Source organism: Aquarana catesbeiana, linkage group LG04 (assembly GCF_042186555.1).
Source record: "Aquarana catesbeiana isolate 2022-GZ linkage group LG04, ASM4218655v1, whole genome shotgun sequence".
NCBI classification, from domain to species: Eukaryota; Metazoa; Chordata; class Amphibia; order Anura; family Ranidae; genus Aquarana; species Aquarana catesbeiana.
In genome coordinates, this window is record NC_133327.1 from 136,580,751 (window position 1) to 136,593,136 (window position 12,386).

Consider the following 12,386-nt stretch of genomic DNA (forward strand, 5'->3'; position numbering starts at 1 on the left):
AAAAGTTTCCCTATACAACGGATGTCTGCTGGCGTTGTAGAAGGGAAGCGGGTATGCTTCTTCAAATTTTCTGGATGTGTGGTAAACTCTGAAATTTTTGATCACAAGAGAGGGACTTAATTAAATGATTGACAGACTGGGACTTGGGGGATGAGCAAGCTCTATATCTGCTGCACCTTTTCCACCTCCCCTGGCACAGATACAGGAAAACTATGCTGTTTCATCTTTTAAATGTGGCTAAGGCATGCATCCCTGCCCTCTGGAAACAGGAACCCTCCCCCAACAATAACACTTTGCTCTCCAAGGTTAGAAGAAAGGTTCAGGCACACATGGACACTTTTCACATGCACTCGTTGTTAGCTGACGAAGACTAGTGCTTCTGGACTTTACCTTATTTGTCTACCATACGACATCAGGGGATGTCCCCTTCCTCCCTCCTATATGATCTTTACCTTCCTCTCCTCTTTTTCCTTCTTCAACCCCCCCCCCCCCCACTTTTTTTTTTTTTTTTCGTTCTCTTTTTCTTCTTCCATTCGTGCTCCATAAGTTCTTCGCCAGTTTTGCTTAATGGTTCGTTTTATTTCATAAAAGAACTGAGCGGGAGCCATGAGACCAACTGACCTAACTATAATCGCTGTTGTGGCATACTTGCTGTGTCACATGTTTCTGGGATATTTCATTTCACTTGTATCATCTACATGTATTTGATTTATTGCTTGTATCTATATAATATGTTGGTGGTTTTGTGTTCACTTTCCTGTCCTTTTCAAAAACTGCATGAAAAAGGAATTAAAAAAAAAAAGTTGATATTCCATCCTAAAATGATCCTAGTTTGAAAAAGGGTTAGGGCCTATGTTGGGTTTTTAAACCTGTGTCCCCATATGGAAGATTGCTTTTTTTTTTATTCTGCTCTGGTGACATTTGTCACCAGAGCAGAAAATAAAGGGGAAAGCTAAATGTTTAAAAAATTCCCAACGGGGACACCTATTCCAGTCTATAGTGGGATTTTACCTTATTTTGGGCAGATTTATTCTTACTTCCTGTTGCTTCACCAGGATAGGAACAGAGAGGAAATGCATTCCATTGGGGCACATAGACCTATACATGCCTGAGTGAGGTTCTGACTCTTCTACACTCCAAAAAAAAAAAAAAATAGTTGCTGAACATTTAATAATTCTGTAATTTGAAAAGTATTTAATTCTAATTTATCATATGTAAATGATGCTGAACTCATGATTCTTTGGATCCTCCACTAGAGAAGTTGAATACTCCTCATCCATGAGCTCTTAGCACTTTGATGGTGATTTTAAGGCATTTCCCTCTAAAATGAAGAGCTATCCATATTACAAACACGTTGCACACCCAGCACAGAAAGAACGAATTGGAGAGAAAGGAGAAGACCGGAATTAGGTTTCTCAAGCCAATAGTCTATTGGTTGAACTAGATGGTCTTTTTTTCAACCAGACTAACTATGTAACTATATACTATATATGCACATAGAAAACATGGCCATTGAGTAGCAAACATTTCCAAATAACACTAGCTAATTTTAACTCAAAGCAATGGATCATGTTTTGTGTTGGTTTAGCCTATTCTTTACTTTGTAACAAACAATAAGCTCAGAGTAAATACCTACGACTCCTTCTTACCAACCCATGTAAGCATTTATTTACTGTATATGTTGAAGAGTAAGGGTAAAAGGAGACAAAGAATTATCACAAAACATTTTTATTTGAACTTATGAATTAACCACTCTGCGACCACCCTATAGCTGTTTTACACATATATATACATGATTCCAGACTTCCTGTAGGGGGCGTGCGCTCATGCCACCGGCGGCCGCCTCTACTGTGAAATCTTACAGCAGAATCTAATCTGCGGGTCTGGGGGACTCAATGTTCTCCAGCACCCGCCGATTGTGTGTAAACAACACAGATGGGGATCTGCCTATGTAAACAAGGCAGATCCCAGTTCTGACAGGGGGGAAGGCAAAGCAGGGACTAGAATCCATGTCTTCCCCTTGTAAAAGAAGCACATATAGTACACACAAACACTGGCTAGGCACAAATTTAACCCTTTGATTACCCTAAATGTTTAACCCCTTCTCAGCTAGTGCCATTAGTACAGTGACAGTGCAAAAAAAATTAAAATTCCATAAATACATCCTATAGTTTGTAGATGGGATTTTTTTTACCAAAACATGTAGCAGAATACATATTGGCCCAAAATTTATGAAGAAATTAGATTTTTAAAATTTTTCTTTTATTGGATATGTTTTATAGCAGAAAGTAAAATATATTGTTGTTTTTTGTTCAAAATTGTTGATCTTTTTTGGTTTATAGCGCAAAAAATAAAAACCGCAGTGGTGATCAAATACCAGCAAAAGAAAGCTCTATTTGTGGGGGAAAAAAGACATACATTTTATTTGGTTATAGCATTGCACGACTGCACAATTGTCAGTTAAAGCGGGGGTCCACCTATCTATCGTTTTTTTTTTTTTGGAGTTCATTCACAAACTTTTCTTCTCATGATTATCTACTCACATGTTCTGTGTAATAAGTCCGCCTGTGTCCGAGTTGTAAAGAATAACTTATAAAATTCACTGAAGGCGGTTTCCATCTTCATTGTGGGCATTTGAAGCCCACAAGCATGTATTTCCTGTATGCGGTGAATGCTGTGCTCCCAGCATTCACCGAGATGTTGTGATGACGCTGTTGCACAATGCATGCTGGGAAGCCTGAGACTAGCTCCCAGGGGACTGTGGGAGGTCTGGGAGAGGCTAGAAACATGCCTACTCCCATGGGAGGAAAACCAGGAAGTGCTAAGAAGATTAGAAAAAAAAGGGTAATTACGGCGATTTAAATTTTTTTACACAGCATGTCAGCATCTAGGCAAGGAAGAGAATGCATAGAGATAATGTTCAAAATTTGGGTGGAACCCCGCTTTAAAGTGAAGCAGTGCCGTATCGCAAAAAATGGCCTGCTCATGAAGTGGGGGGGTAAATCTTCCGGAGGCCAAATAGTTAGGAATCTAAAAGTGTTGTGCCCAAACAACCAATCAACCTCTATCTTCTGTATTCTAACATGCATCCAAAATATGAAAGGCTTAGTCGAAACTGGTTGCTATACCCAAGGAAGCACACAGTCTTGAGGTTAATTATGTCTAGAATGGAGATATATATTGTATATATCTTTAAATGAAGTATTAGATATGTTTTCTCACCTTTTGGAAATGTTGGTCATCAAAAGAGATTTTAGCTGTTCCAGACTGTCTGACCCCTGAGCCATAGTCAGGAGCTTCCTCATCAGCTAAAACAAAAAAATAACGTTGGGTCATATCCATATACACAGTCTAATAATGTATCTTGATTGTATGCAATATTTTAAAAATAAGTTGTCAAAAAATGTGACACGGGTTATCTTTTCCCACTAGAGGAATCTTCAACCATATAGAAACATATGTCCAGAGAAAATATGTTTTGCCCAGCCTGTAATGTAATGTTGCTTGCAGCAATCTGCATAAATAATAGCCGGATTATAAGATACTCTTCTTTTAAAAATGGAATGAAACAGAGGTAATTTAATGATGATTTTATCATCATTAGGATGTAATAAAACATTGAAGACCCTCACAATGTTTACCAGCATAGTCCATGTGGATGCTTATTACTGATGTTCCTTCGCAGTTTGTTTTGGAACAAGGTGAACTTACATTCCATACATGGTAGGGCCACACATTTTCAGTACAGCTGTCAGAGTAGATTTGCCCTAGTCTTCTGGTTGTATGTTCCAGGTGTAATGATACATAGTGGACAGACTGTCTTTCAGTCTCTCTGACCTCAGCCTTAGCATGTTTTATGTGCCTATGACTTTAATCTTGTTAGTTTGATACTAAGGCTAGCTACTAGACTGAAGTAGGAGGGGGGGGGGGGGGGTAGTTTTAAAAAAGTTATGTAATGTAATCATATGCAAATTATTATTTTTTACCATTAAATTCTATTTTCTATATTTAATGCAGCTCTTTGTTCCTTATCTCTAAATGTAGCTCAAAACACAAAAAAAGGGTAAGGACTCTGCAGGCACCTCTACTGTACCCAGTATGTACCCTCTACTGTACCTATCCAAGGTATGAAATATGTGTGTCCCATAAAATCAATTTGAAATTCATAATTTCTCATCAGTTCATATTAATCTGACTCTGACCCAACACAACAATTAAAATGTATGTATTGCACATATGGAAGAAGTCACCAGATGTTTGGATATGTACTAATATAATTATTTATAATAGGTGTCTATTCTGCTTTCTCCGGGCTACACAGGCCTGGTGATTTTATGTCACCCCACGGAGGAGTTACGTTTGAGGGCTGTACTTCCTGGTTCATGGTCATCTGCCTCTGCATCTGCTGGATCGTTTGGCTTGGCTATTGTAAATAGCACTTATGTGACTGCTCTTATTAGGGGGTCGCATACTATCTGGTAAGCGCGGCTTATTGATTTTGGTTGCTATCACCCATTCTGTCTTCTTTCTTGTTTCCTTAACGGCGCGTGGGACTTCTCATCTTGATAAATTTCAATATGATTGCACAGGTACTTGGATTACCTCTGTGGACCTGAACCTTAGTGGACATTCAACTGTCATCTTATTCATTGATTTATTTGCACATGTTCATCACATGTGAATTTTAGCACTGCACCATTTTGTTTTATATGTATTTGTATGTCACGTGTCTGGACATTGTGCACAGCTGCTATTTATTTTATAGTCTATTGATTGAGCAGATATATTTTCTGTTTAAAAATATGATTATTTAGCAATAGTAGTAGCTATATGCAACGGTTTGTATCAAAGCATTAAATTAAAGGTAGACATACATGCAAGCCTACAGGTATAATGTATATATAATAATTATAATGTAAATAAATAATAAATAAATAATGTAAAACATCTCACCAGAAATGGCCTGAACAGCAACCCGAAGGAATCCTTTCACTTCCCCTTTCTCACTGACAATGGCGACTCGATGGACCAAGGGCACAGAATACAGCAAGTTACTCAGGTAGACAAAGGCCCTGCAGAGGGGGAGATAGGTTACAGGGGGAGAGATAGGGACAGAAAAAGAAGAAGAAGGTAGTGGAGGGAAGTGTAATGAGAACAGGTGGGAGTGGTAGAGTAAATTGATAGGAGAAATGAAGAATGTATTGGAAGGTGAGAACACAAAAAATGAAAAACAGATTTGTGAAGAAAAAGGATAGGGGAGATAAAAGAAGGTGAAGAAAAACAAGAAAGAATAGGTCAGGACACACGCAGCAATACTTTATTTGGAAGGGCACAGCTCACACCACAACAAGAGCTGCCAAGCCAAAGAAAACATATGTGGGTGGTCAGCCAGGAGCAGCCGAGGAGTGCGTGGGTCAGCTACAGCAGGGGAACAAGGGATAATGGGATGGAGAAACAAACTGGGTGGACAACAAAGGAAGGAACTGTGAAGGTGAGGGAGGGTTGGAGGCAGTGAGGAGGGCCAGCTGGTGGACCCTGGTGTTCTGTGTGAAGGAAAAGGCCAGCAGCAGAGCAATAAAGGTGTATGGGTGTGCCGGCCAAAACCTGAAACAAATCAAATGAAAATAGAACAAGGCAAAAAGAAACAGAGAAACAGAGAAGGAGCCAGCTCTTTCCTCATACCGGTGGAAAAAAAGAATCCTCACAATGCTACCAAACCATTTTTTTTGGTAGATTAATGTGTAAAGTTAAAAATTCTGAACATAACAATCCTGACAGTGCACTACCCACCAAGAAGAAAATAATAAACCTGAAATATAATTTTGGCACCTTAACAAAACAGGCGGTTACAAATGTTTACTATGCATGTATTTAGGCATTTCACAGAATTAATGAACATGCTATGCTGTACAGACTGTGCAATCCCTATATGTGTGTACTATCTCCTATTCAACTCTCATTTTGCTGCAGCTGGAAATTGTAAAGAACAAAGACCATACGTGTGCTGGCTAACATATGTAAAAGGATAAACATGCATAATATGAGTAAAATCATCTAAAACTTCACATGTTCCTTTACTTTTTACAAGGACAGTCTAGTATGCAAACAACAATATAAAATTAGGGTGTCCTAATTAAAGTTCACCTTGTTTTTAGATGTGAGAGACAATTCTTTCATAGTGAATGAATAATGAATTATTAACACTCTAAGTCTGACTATGCTTTTTAAAATGAATATTATCATGCTCAAAAACCTTCAAATTTCTTCCAAGCTTGTTATGGTGGGTTCCAATGGTAACATTTATACCTTGCCCTCCCCAGTTTTTGCAGCCTGTATAATGAGGTCCCACTGCCTTGCAGAAGAAGGAGCCAGGCTTCCTTTGCTGGTGGAGTGGGACTCTACAGTAGAAAGGGAGTCAAAGTTTTGACACTGAAATACCCATAAAATATGATCAGCCATTGGACAGGTCCTCTGTAACCGAAATACCAGTTTGCTGATCAGGAACTATTATAACTGGCCCTTGTAATATCACAATATTAAATCTGACTGCTAGACTAAGGCAAAACTGTTCAAATCACCATTTTTTCCAGGTAATTTCATTATCAGTCCCAGTGAAGTCCCCAGTATTTTTTAAATTACTAGGGCGCTAGAAAAGAGAGATAAACATATTGTCTATGCCTACATGACCTAATAATACAACTATGGTTTTAAAAGTATTTTTCAACATAGATGTTTTGCATTGTGGATCATTGTGTAACTATACAAAATCTATAGGGTACACCAGTAGTGCACTTAGGTGTGTCACCCTGAAAGAGCTAGTTGCTTCCCAGCATGCTCTGGGCAGACCTGACGAACCTTCCCACTACACTGAACAGAGGGGAGCGGTCATGAAACGGGTCGGATCTGACAGCACAGCAGGGATGCTCCTGGGATCCATCTTCCTCTTCCTCCTCATACTCCAAACCCTCCTCCTCTTCAAGCTGGGAGGCCGGCTCTGGGCCCTCGGAGCCAGGGCTTGAGAGGGTGGGGGAGGGGGTTATTTCGGCCATGCTGTCGCTCATGCATGTGGTGAATAAGGGAGAGCTGAGATCAGAAAGGGGGGAGGGGGAAGGTTAGTACAAGACAGAACTGGTTAATCCGCACTGTTGGCTGGAAAACCCAGAGGATCTTAGAAAATGGGCTAAAGAAAATATTCTGGTGGTGACATTACAAGAATGGCGGGGTGGGAGGTACACAGGATATAGAATTATGAATGAGAAACTACAAACCAATGGACAGAAAAGGTGGTGAAGTAGGGAAGCATGGATAACAAGGTTAAGGGCCACAACAATATTTTTCCTTGATCAATACTGTGTTCTTTCCATTTTTAAATAGAGAATAAGAAATTAGTGGGGTAACCAAGGTAACTATAAACATAAATTGATTGATCATATGTCCATACAATGGCATCATGAACATGCCAACATTTTGTTAGTACAGCAGTACCCTATATAATGAACATTTTGAGCTTTACAACAAATTAAAATAAATATCAAAAAGAAACCAGCCAAATACACCTGTCCTGTTGCAAAAAAAGTAAAACATACGTAAAGTTACACATATATGATGTATACTGTAAACTGTGAGCAGCAGTATTTTTCCTTTACTTGTGCTTGCAGTGTTACATGAAATGTCCATTAGTAAGGAGCAACCATTTAAAGGTGAACTTAGCCTTTAAGACGGCCATTGTTAAAGGTGATTTACCATGTTCATACCATATACATGCCAACAGCCAAACAATAATTAGCATTTTCTTATTTTCATCTCCTTTCTATGGTTACAATAAAGCGGAGGTCCACCGACCATTCATTTTTTTTTTTTCAAACATGCAGACACTAATATAATAACAATGTAAAGGCCCGTACACACGATCGAACTTTTTGACAACAAACATGCAAATTAGCTGTTTTGGAGCAACACCCGACCGTGTGTACGCTCCATCGGACAAACTTTTTCTGATTCCATCGGACTTTTGTTGGCTGTGCGAACGCACAAACTTTCCGGCAACAAAAGTCCGATGGAGCAAAGTCCGATCGTGCGTACACAAAACCATTGGACTCTTGTACAAACTACAGTATGCAGCCGCGAGAATGTTTCCAGCGCGATCCCATCGCGCTGGTTCTCAGCGACAGGATACTGTACATTTCGCGCTGGCTGCAATAGGAAAAACACATTTTCCTATTGCGGCGAGAGGGAATTCCCCTCTGGGGGCATACCAGGCCCTTAGGAAAAAATGGCGGTATACCCGGGCATGCTGGGACTGTGACGTCATAAGGGGGTGGGGTCACTGGATAACATCACCCAGTGTCAACGCCCCATGCCTATATAAGTCATTGCAAGGTGCTCACACAGCATTACAGTGGGAGAGAGCGTCGTGTCAACATCAGAAGAAGAGAAGAGGGAAGAAGACGATGCAGAAGGCCGGGCCACCACTAGCAAAAAAGCGGCAAAAGAGCAGAAGATAGCGGAGGAGCCCAGCAGAAGAACCGGAGAGCGAGAGAAGAGGCCAAACCCCGGGAGAAGAGGCCGAACACCGGGAGAAGAGGCCGGAGAGAGCGGAGAAGAACTGTACACTGGGAGAAGAGGCCGGAGAGTCCCCCGAAGTCGGAAGAAGACCCCAGAAGTCGGAAGAAGACCCCCGGAGCTGCCTAATAAATTACTTTAAAAACCTGCGTAGTGTGTTTTTTTATTGACACTTTTTTCCCTAGGTGAATGGGTAGGGGTACGATGTACCCCATACTTATTCACATAGGGTGGGGGGCCGGGATCTGAGGGCCCACTTATTAAAGGGGGCTCCCGGATTCCGATAAGCCCCTCACCCGCAGACCCCAACAACCAATGGCCAGGGTTGTTGGGAAGAGGCCCTTGTCTTCGTCAACATGGGGGCAAGGTGCTTTGGGGTGGGGGGCCGCAGGGCGCCCCCCTCCCCCAAAGCACCCACCCCCATGTTGAGGGCATGCGGCCTGGTATGTTTCAGGAGAGGGGGGGCGCTTGCTCGTCCCCACCCCCTTTCCTGACGGGCCGGGCTGCGTGCTTGGATAAGGGTCTGGTATGGATTTTGGGAGGACCCCCATGCCTTTTTTTGGCGTAGGGGGTTCCCCTTAAAATCCATACCAGACCGAAGGCTTAAGACTCACTTGTTTGGTGAACTATGCCCCCCGATGTCCAGTTTTGAATAAAAAACAAAGTTTTAAAAATTGTGGATGGCCGGTTCCATCTTGCTTGTGAGCATGTGAAGCCCACAAGCATTTACTTCCTGGATGCGGTGAATGCTGAGCTACCAACATTCACTGCTAGCTCCAGCGCATGCTCAGTGTTAATGGCATGGAGTACCGTAAACTTCCAGGTTGCCATCACAACGGGCGGCGTCATCAGAAGTTCCCGCCCCATTGTGATGGCAACAGATAGCTCCCAGGAGACAGTGATAGTTGTGATAGCTCCCAGGAGACAATGCGCCGCCCTCCCAGGATACAGTGCGCCACCAGGGATAAAGAATATACACGCCTACTCCCACGTGGGTCAGAAAACAGGAAGTTCCACTATAAAGACCAATTACAAGGTAAACACATAGAAAAAAAAATGTTTTTTTTTTTTCATTTAGACATCTGTTCAATGCCATGAAGGGATTAATATAAAGTTTACAATATGTGTGGACCTCCGCTTTAACTGCAGGGGCCAACCACTGCTGCACACAAGTGCCTAGGTTTTGATACTATGTTTAGAAGGGATTTATTGCTATGTTCTCTTATGTACAATATTTCAATAGCTGTTGCCAAGGAAACAATTCTGCACAGTTTTTTAAGCCTTTTTAAAGATCTTGGAAACTGTCCAAAAGTGTTTATCTCTTATAATACAAACCACAGGAAATTAATATACACAAATAAAAAAAAAGAATACCAATAATAATGAGCTAAAAAAAAATGGATCTTCAGCAATAGCTAAAGCTCCTAGTAAAGTTGGGACCGACAGGAAATAATAATAAATGAGGACATCTAGTGAAAATTAGATACCACATTTGAAACATTATGTATGTCACACCTAATATTGACATATTGATGAAACAAGGGGCACACAATAATACAGGGGAGGAAGAGCTTACCTGCCCACCAGACGGAACCATGGGAAGCGATCATAAAAGGGATCACCCCCAGTCACCACATTATCACAGTCTTCACTCAGACCTGATGGCAGTTCAGCTGCTCGGTCATACATTTCCCGCATCATGTCCAGACGCTGCCTGTGGAAGTTTTTATCCAGAAGCAATAAATAAGCGTGTTTCACAGCAAAGCAAGTTTTTTTTATTAAACGGAGTAAAGCTGGCCATATACTTTTTACATTTTAGCTAGTTCCCAATGAACTGGCCAAAATTTGCTCTGTAGGTACCTGTCACCATCTTCCCACCTAACATTTTGGACAACAGCAGCTGGATCCAATCAGATGCAGGCATTATAACAACTGTTATGCCAGAATACAATTTGTCCATCCGTGCTGTATAGCATGGATAGGAAAATCTGTTCGATATTGTTCTTTCAGCCTGCAGGCTGAATGAAAAAATTCTAAAAATGTCTGGCCAGCTTAAGTCATCTTATCATGATAGCTTCCTTCTCCAAACTGTCACACAAAGTATGCTATTTGAATAGCAACACTCAAGTCTAAAAAATAAAAAGACAAACTACAAAAGTTGAAAACGTTAATCCACTGAGTTCTGTGGTGGAGCTGCGGGTATCAGTGAATATCATCACACCCAAGCTGTCAGGTATTTAATGGTTATATACTGTAAATGAAAAAAATGGTCTAACAAAAAAAAAATCTATTGCCAGCTTAAGAGGTCACAACCACAATTTACCCATTATAACTATAAACACCAGCTGCACCCCAAACTCTATTTGGTTAGGATATTGGGGTCAACGTGCTCTCAGCCCTTCTAAAATAGAAATACTAGCTTGGATACCTGGTGCCATGTTGGTATTATTTGGTTATTGGAGGGATGATATGAATCTTTTTAACATAAGACAATATAAAAAAAAAGTTAAAAAAATGCTGTCAGATTCACACCTATCAAAAAGGGTAACAAGAGAAGAATAGGTGAACTGCTAGAAGAGAAGGTTTTTAAAAGTTTACTCATCTCTAGCTATAGAATGTCAGGCTTAGTTATCATCAGGGATGATATTTACTTGAAAGTTATATACAGTTTTTGCCACATGTGAGTTTTACATTGGTTTCCCAAGTTTCCACCAACACCCCCAAAGCTGCTAAATAATGACTATAGCATGATGTTCGCTATATTCCTAATGACTGTTGCTGCTTTTAAGTATAAATGACACTATATATATGATTAAAAGGGCTCCAAAAGTACCTGAGTTTTTCCAAGGTCCAATAGTGAGTAGCACCATTCTTCTGGTCCTGGACCTCTACAGCTACAATGGTTCTCGGGAAGGGACGTTTCTCCCGTTCAGAGTGAGCATCAGGGGGCAACAAATCAGGCGGTAGTGGTGAATACAGAGTATCTGTCAGCAGTACAAACTGGAACTGAACCTGCAAACAGTCACAACCATTAAAAACATGCTAGTCACATAGGGAAGATTTACTAAAACTGGAGCATGCAAAATCTGGTGCAGCTCTGCATAGAAACGCATCAGTTTCCAGGTTTTATTATCAAAGCTTAAAGTGGTTGTAAAGGCTGAAGGTTTTTTACTTTCATTATATGCATGAAGGCAAAAAATCTTTAGTATGCAGCTCTCCCTGCAGGTCAAAGCAAAAAGACATACAGTATTAGGTGAGTTAAGGAGTAGTATTCAGCTAACAGATAAAATAAAATAGAAAAGTTTCAAAGTATATACTAGATATACACAAAAAGATAAAGAAAAGGGGTCAGACTCTACCATTAAGACCCCATAGTCATTTTGATTGCTGTCTTGATTTAATTTCAAAGGACAACTTCCAAATAAAAACGTGACCAGAAGATGTTTAAAAGACTGATGAGTACTGTTATTTACCCCTGGTAGCTCTACTTCAAAATGACACCACTTTATCAACCACATTTTATTAAAACAATAGATACGATGAAGTTACTAGTCTATTACCAACCAATCAAGCTATGTTTTGTTCCTACAGAGTTTGGAAAATGAATGCTAATACCTAACTTGCTATGTATAACAACCTTTTCACTTCCTTCCCATTTCCCTGAAAATGTTTTGCATTTAAAATGCACATCATTTATCATGCGCATAGGTAGCTTTGAATTTTTCAGATCGGTTGAATCTTTTGAAGACTCATTGCATTGGACAATTTATCTTTATAAGCAGAAAATGTTAGCTTCATTCGCAGCAGCATGACTTTAGTTTCAA

At 40.4% G+C, this 12,386-nt stretch overlaps 1 protein-coding gene across 11 annotated transcripts in view; it reads right to left on the reverse strand.

The window, feature by feature from the left end:
- KIF1A (kinesin family member 1A) overlaps positions 1-12,386 on the reverse strand; it is a 245,328-nt gene that overhangs the window by 69,408 nt on the left and 163,534 nt on the right. For 10 of the 11 annotated variants that reach the window (XM_073625729.1, XM_073625728.1, XM_073625726.1 and 7 more), the window contains exons 24-27: positions 11,396-11,574; positions 10,139-10,276; positions 4,954-5,072; positions 3,223-3,308 (exon numbers count right to left, since the gene is read on the reverse strand). In XM_073625729.1, the coding sequence (XP_073481830.1) occupies positions 3,223-3,308; positions 4,954-5,072; positions 10,139-10,276; positions 11,396-11,574 (522 nt within the window). Of the gene's footprint in view, positions 1-3,222; positions 3,309-4,953; positions 5,073-6,855; positions 7,084-10,138; positions 10,277-11,395; positions 11,575-12,386 lie in introns of all 11 variants that reach the window. The other variant, XM_073625730.1, reaches the window with a different exon arrangement.